The sequence below is a fragment of the Lactuca saligna genome, chromosome 8 (genome assembly GCF_052625555.1).
Source record: "Lactuca saligna cultivar CGN05327 chromosome 8, ASM5262555v1, whole genome shotgun sequence".
Classification (NCBI taxonomy): Eukaryota; Viridiplantae; Streptophyta; class Magnoliopsida; order Asterales; family Asteraceae; genus Lactuca; species Lactuca saligna.
Window position 1 is genome coordinate 249,845,210 of NC_136424.1, and position 6,984 is coordinate 249,852,193.

The 6,984-nt window shown below is 35.4% G+C and overlaps 1 protein-coding gene across 1 annotated transcript; it reads right to left on the minus strand.

Annotated features, from left to right (window-relative positions):
- Positions 1-3,607: 3,607 nt before the first annotated feature.
- On the minus strand, positions 3,608-6,984 carry LOC145012760 (GDSL esterase/lipase At3g26430-like). Its single transcript, XM_078971549.1, has 5 exons — positions 6,632-6,984; positions 5,798-6,007; positions 5,555-5,724; positions 4,812-5,082; positions 3,608-4,098 (listed from the first exon to the last, which is right to left on the minus strand). The coding sequence occupies exons 1-5, from the start codon at positions 6,864-6,866 to the stop codon at positions 3,836-3,838; spliced, it is 1,149 nt and encodes a 382-aa protein (XP_078827675.1). The 5' UTR covers positions 6,867-6,984; the 3' UTR covers positions 3,608-3,835.

A 6,984-nucleotide genomic window follows, 5' to 3' on the forward strand; every position in this document is an offset into this window, starting at 1 on the left:
GGGTTATTGAGTTTTGGGGCTAGTTAAATGGACCAAAGTCATGTTTTGACTGCAGCCTTGCATGCATGCACATAAAGTTCGTGACTTTATGGTTTAAGATGTCTTAAAAGGCCTAGATCTACAGTTTGGACGAAAAAGCTTATCGGATTAAGTCAAAAATTAATCTTTTAGGGAACTGGCCAGTACGCTGGGCGTACTCCCCGTTACACGCCGCGTATTGGGTCAAATCCCCAATCTCTAGTCAAGGCAGCGTACGCTGGGCGTACATGCCCGTTACGCCATGTATACGCCTGCAGTTCGAGAACTAATGGACTTTTGGGCCTAAAGGAAATGGGCCTGGACTTTTGGGCCTCATGGCCCACTGTGAAGCATGATTTCGGACTTGAGGACTTAGGACTCGAGTATTGGGCCTTCTTGGGCCAAGTTGGACCCTTGAGAATTATTATGTTGGACTTGGATATTTTGGGCCCATTTAGGGAATAAAGCCTAATTCGGTAAATGGTCAGTTAGTGGGCCCTTAGGGAATCCTTAAAGGAGCCACAGGAGAGTTAGGCTTAATAAGTTAGATTTGGGACTTCGGTATGTCCAGTTGGGTCAAAGGGGTAAAATGGTTATTTTACCTTAAGATTAGTCATCAGCTTCTGATTAAGTGTCTTTATGGAAATTATAGCCGAAGAGTCGCCGGAGCAGCAGCAGACAGAGATTTCTCACCCAGTTTATCAGTAGTCACTTGTACGAGGTGAGTTACCTTCCAGTAGCGGCTGGTCTCCAGCCACAATGCCGGCCCACCAGTAGGAGTTGTATGTTAGATGATTGTCTTTGTGATATTCATTTAGGTTTTCTACTACCTGATATGTTTATGTGCTAGTATGTTATGATGTTATGTGATAGTAGCAGTAGGGGAGATAGTTCCCAAGATTACCGGTCGATAGGGCCGAAAATGGATTATGATTATGTGATATATGTTATGTGGTAGTAGTAGAGGGGTGAAATAGTCCTCGATGCCGATCGAAAGGATCGAAGGGGAGTCCAACACCCAAATATGCTAGACAATATCCGGTCGAAAGGACCGAAGGGGAGGCCAACACCTAGATATGATAGGCAATGTCCGGTCGAAAGGACCGAAGGGGTAGGTCGAGCACCCAGATATGTCTGGAAGTATTTATGTTTTATGTTTGTATGGTATGTAGTAAGATGGGGGAACTCACTAAGCTTCGTGCTTATAGTTTTCAGTTTTGTTTCAGGTACCTCTTCAGTGAAGGGGAAGGAGTCGGCGCCGTAGCTGCACATCACATGCACATCAGATTTCCGCATTATTGATTCATGGGATTATACTATGATTTTACTACTATTGGTGTTTTGATTTGGAACATGCTTTGAATGATTCATGGTTCGTTGTGATATTAACAAGATATTCTGTAACTGTTTTATAAAGCAATTAATTAAAAATGAAATTTTGGACTCGAAATTTGGGACGTTACAATCCAAATCTGAACGCCCGAAATATCTACATTTAATTACCCATGCCCAAATCGGTAACAATTCAGAACTGGGCGTTACAATTTAGGTGGGGGCGCATCTATTTCCGCCCCCATTTGGTCCCGTTGACATCCATATGCAAGGTTGATGGAGATGGTTCCAAGATGTAGATGATGATGAGTGAAATGAAAATCAATCTTAAGGGAAGTAGACTTATTAAGGTAATTAACTTTTCGGTTTTTTAATATCTAGGTAACTATCTTTTTTTGTACACTTCTAGGTAACAAACTTTTTGGAAGTGTTCACATATGATTATTATGAACGGCTGTAGCAGGTTAAATCCGGTCATATGTAAACACTTCTACAAAACTTCGTTACCTAGATGCGTACAAAAAAAAGGTAGTTACCCAGTTGTGAACAAACTAAAAAGGTAAGAGTAAATTACACGAATGGTCCCTGTGGTTTGGTTAATTTGTGTGTTTGGTCGTTAACTTCTTTTTTAACTTAGATGATACATATTGTTCATTTTGTTTGTGCGTTTGGTCTTGTCTTACCTCAAAAGACTATTATGTCATTTTTAATTTTTTTTTATTTATGTATTTATTTTGTATATATTTAAAAATTAATAGACCCTACATAATAACTAAATTAAAAAGGTAATTAGCTTTTCAGTTTGTCCGCATATGGATAACTATAGGTAACGAACTTTTTGGAAGTGTTCATATATGACCATTATGACTGAATGTAACCTGTTATAGTTGGTCATAATGATTATACGTGAACATTTCCAATAACTCCGTTACCTAGATATGTAAAAAAAAGATAGTTACCTAGATGTGGACAAACTGAAAAGTTAATTGCTTAATAAGTCTATTTCCTCAATCTTAATATGTTTTGTCCGCTCATGAAAAAAACATAATTTTTCGCAATATATATCGCACTGTTATTGTCTCAATGATTGTGGAACAATAATAGTACTAAAGTAGTGATATGCAATGGTGGATATAAAGATGAGTACAAATGAGTTTTTTCATCGTGTAGCGGTGTCGGTTTGGTGGTGGTATCAAAACGTCATAGCAACGAAATAACTGCAAAACCATAGTGGTTCTAAAGCGGTCGCGTCAACCTAGGGTTTCAATGGAGTTTTGTCATATTCGATTAATAAATCTCTTCACATATATTCAAATCAATACAAAAGTTATAAGTAATATGCTAACATGGTTGAACAAATTTATTAGGTACTTCACAAAGATGTTATATGCTAACATGTTTAAACAAATTTACTAGGTACTTGACAAAGATGCGACCATTACATGTCAAAATAGTTATGGTCAAAATATCTTAAATAATTTTATTAGGAAGGAACGAGTCATTCCCTCCCAACCCACTGAACCAACTGTCACATCATTTTTCCTCTTTTATTTTTCTTCATCTTTCTGAACCCACAACACACAGAAACCCTATCTTTTGAACCCACTCAATTAAAAAAATACAAAACAATCAAATGTAAAATCTTGATTTGCAAATTCACGCTTCAACGAGTGGGTTGATTGGTTTCACTAACCCACATCATCATCTCACTCTACTTTTTCTTTCTTATTTTATCTTGTACCATGTGTTTTAAAACTTGTACCTTAGTTGTTTTGTATTTTTTTTTAATTGAGTGGGTTCAAAAAAATAGGATTTCCATGTGTTGTGGGTTGCGAAAGATGAAGAAAAAGAAGAGATAAAAATTGATGTGACAGTGGGTTCGATGAGTTGGGAGGGAACGACTCCCTACTCCCTTAAAGAATACCTATCTTTTAGTTTATCTTTCCCATCAACATCAAAAGCTAATATGTAAAATATTTATAATGTTTGATTATTGGTGTTGTGTTGGCAAATCCCCCTCCCCTTTGATGTGGCAACTTGACCTCTAAGTAAGGACATGAATGTTCATCCCAATCAAATACCACAATCATGAAAAGCACCAAAACTGAAACCTAAAGCTGAACCGTTGAAGGAACATCTTTCCACTGTTTTTCATTGTTAAAACAAGCACCCTATTCAAGTTTTTTTTTCTTATTCTTACTAAACCACACTCAAAACTTTCTATTTGACTTTTCACTAAAACCATTACGCCTCCACATACATAATGACACATATTAACATTCCAAAAATTTGTTACAAAAACATCACAACTAACAACACGCCACCTTTAATGTAGCCTTTGCATGAATTAAAGATTTCATATTCCAAAACCAAACCAAATTACCCAACTATTTTTTAATTGGTTCATGTGAATTCAATTTGATGGTTCGAGTCTTTGAGAATTGTAGTTATTATTAGTAGAATACAAGTGGGTTTGTGTTTTCTCTTATCTATGAGCATGACAAGCCATGTTTAAGGGAACAGGTGGATCAGAGAATGTCCCATTAGCAATTTGATCGTACATCCATTTATTAGCTGCCTCGGTGTAGTGAATCCCATCCCAAAGGATTCTCAACGAAGGATTTTCACACGATTTTGCAATCAATAATTCTTCGCCTTTTATCATTTTCGTGGCCCCACACCTCCTTGCGTTGTTGAAGTTGTACTTTCCTCCGTGCCCACAACACACCAAAAACGGATCACCAAATCCTGTCATCTTCTACGCGTATAAGTTAGCTTATTTTTTTGAGTTTATTGCAATTTAGTATTTGATGAAAACACAAAATTAGCTTATAAACTAGTTTTTTATAGGCTGTTTGAGATAGTTTATTAATAAGTTAGCTTATAAACTCAAAAAAGTTAAATTTATAATGATATTGTTTTGTGTTTTTTGGTTTTTTTCATGAAAAAAAAAACCAAACTACCCCAAAACAACATTGTTTTGGGGTTTTGGGTCTGTTTGGTTTCTGTATAAAAAAGAGTAAATTACCCGAATGGTCCCTATGGTTTGTGGTAATTTGCGCGTTTGGTCCCTAACTTATTTTTTTAACTCGGAAGGTTCCTACTGTTTGTTTTTGTTACGCACTTGATCCCTGTTTTACCTAAAAATACTATTATTTAAATAGAGAAAAATATTGAGGTAGGTAAGATAAGATGAGAGGGGTGGAGTTTCGGGTGTGTTTATTTAAATAAATAAATATATCAAGGGAAAAATAGTCATTTTAGGTAAGACAGGAACCAAGCGCGTAACAAAAACAAACAGTAGGGACCTTCCGAGTTAAAAAAATAAGTTAGGGACCAAACGTGCAAATTACCCCAAACCATAGGGACCATTCGTGTAATTTACTCTATAAAAAACCAGACAGACCCTAAACAGATAGTTTTTTTTTTCTTCTAAAATTCATAAGGAAAAACGATGTTACCAAGTTTTTTTGCTTGTACAACGAGTGAATACTTGGCTGAATAGACATCAACATAGGTGATGGCGGCCAAAGGAAGATTCTTTCGAAGTTGGTGAACTGCGGCTTTAAGTTTCTCGTTGAAATACTGTGCCACGTCATTATACGGGGCGGCACAACCGTATTTATCCACTTGCGCCGCCGCAATCAAGTACCTATCCATTATGTACGGCAAGCAACCAACGGGACCCGTGTTGTGTATCCAAAATGATCTCCCGCCTCGATCGTACACTTTCTGTTTAATTACAAATTTTTTTTTCAAGAAATAATTAACGACACAATTTGAAGAATGAGTTTAATAAAACCGTTTTGTAATATTATGTATTATAATAAATTGTTTAATTTTTTTCTAAACCAAATAAGCAATTTAAATAAGACCAAGACTATGTTTGGTGGATTAGCTGATAGCTTATAAGGCTGTTGAAATATGTAAAATGACATAAAATGGTACATAAAAATTGAGGTTTTTTTTTTTTTTTTTTTTTTTTTTTTTTTGATAATTAATAAAAAGCAATATATGAGTGTTTTCTTTTTGACATGATGCATAAATAACGTCTTAATAGAAAAAGTCAAGGAAACGAGTCTTTCCAAATCAAACCATTTTTTTTTTCAAAAATTGTTTATTTCCAAGTGTACTTTAATTTTCTATAATATTGTAATTATCCGATTAAGACTTGATAACAAAAAGACAGTGGTATATATCTCACCTTGACAACATTTGTAAACTGTGATATAACATCAGGAACGTATGCTTTTACTTCTTCAGTAGTCATATTAAGTCGATACCCAGCAGTGAGATCATTTTGGCCTATATCAAATGTGTACAATGCGCTTGAAAACTTGTCCATTTCAGGAAACAAGTCCTTAAAGACATCTCCTGCAATATCATGTATAATATTTTAATGCATTTAAGACAAGTTGTTATAATAAATGAGCCAAAAAAGTAGTACCTTTTTGTCGGATTATTTGGGATCTGTTCAAGAAATCAAAGAATTCTGCATACTGAATGTCTAAAGAAATTGGGCTATACCCACTTTGAAAAATTGTAGTGTTTTGACGTCGGATTGTGGATCCAGCTGTCGCATAATTGGCTCCATGGCTGAAATTTGTACCCATTGAATCCAAAAATGGACTAAGATAAGGTATTCCTAAACCTTCAGCTGAAAATTAAAGCAAAATCCACTCAATTCGGCTTATTATAATGTTACATTATTGTAAAATATTGTCATTATATATGAATCTGCCCAAAAATTAATGGTCGTGTTAAAGTTGTTTCCTTTGATTTCTTTGATATTTCTTAAGATGGATTTTTTTGAAGAAAAGTTATGTAACTTGTCAAAATTATCTTTCGGGAGTAGAAAAAAATATATGTATGAAAAGAAACATTAATAAAATATGTAAAGTTTGTTGACTAATTAGATATGTATCGCCATTAATAATATAAAAATGAACAAATAAAGTCGGGAAATTAAAATTGCATGGTTCAAATTTTTGACTAACAAACCCTGGCATGAAGATTCTGATCATAATACAGCCAAATTCCAAAACACATTTGGGGAATCACGGGATTAAAAACTACAATTAAAGTTTCGTCTATATGTTGATTTCACTCAAATCGATGGATCAATTTGAACTGATAAGATACGACTTTACGCTTAGCATCATAAATCGGACATTTATGAGTTTCAGGATCGATGAATTTGAATTCTCAGGGTATACTACACTTACGATTCTGATAAATTGATGGAGTGTTTTTTCGGAGCAGAAGATAGGGAATTACGAACCTATGAAATCGATTAGTAGACGGCCATCGCAGTAGCGGCCGGAAGGAGAATGGAAGAAAGTTTCGCCGTTAGGCGGAGGAGCTTGTCCGAACATCGCCGATAAACCACCAGTATCCGAATTTGAATCACCGAAGTTGAATACTGCCGGAAAATTACAGTCCGGCGAAGAGAAAGTCGGAATTAGTAGCAGTAATGTAACAGAGATCATTAATCCACAGATCGGAAACATTTTCATCGGAGAGATCTCTTGAGAGAGAGATTTGAAATTTAGAAAGGAGAAGAAGCCGATGGAGGTTTGAGATTTTATCAGTTTTTGAGTAAAAGTTTAAAGGGTGTTAGTTTTTCGGTGCTTC

What these genes read in the sequence shown, in the direction of transcription:
- LOC145012760 (XM_078971549.1), bottom strand. Translation starts at nt 6,866, where the DNA reads ATGAAAATGTTTCCGATCTGTGGATTAATGATCTCTGTTACATTACTG. An exon ending in CCAAATAATCCGACAAAAAG is followed by an intron (nt 5,725 to 5,797) that starts GTACTACTTTTT and finishes ATGATATTGCAG; the next exon opens with GAGATGTCTTTAAGGACTTG. An exon ending in AGTTTACAAATGTTGTCAAG is followed by an intron (nt 5,083 to 5,554) that starts GTGAGATATATA and finishes GTAATTAAACAG; the next exon opens with AAAGTGTACGATCGAGGCGG.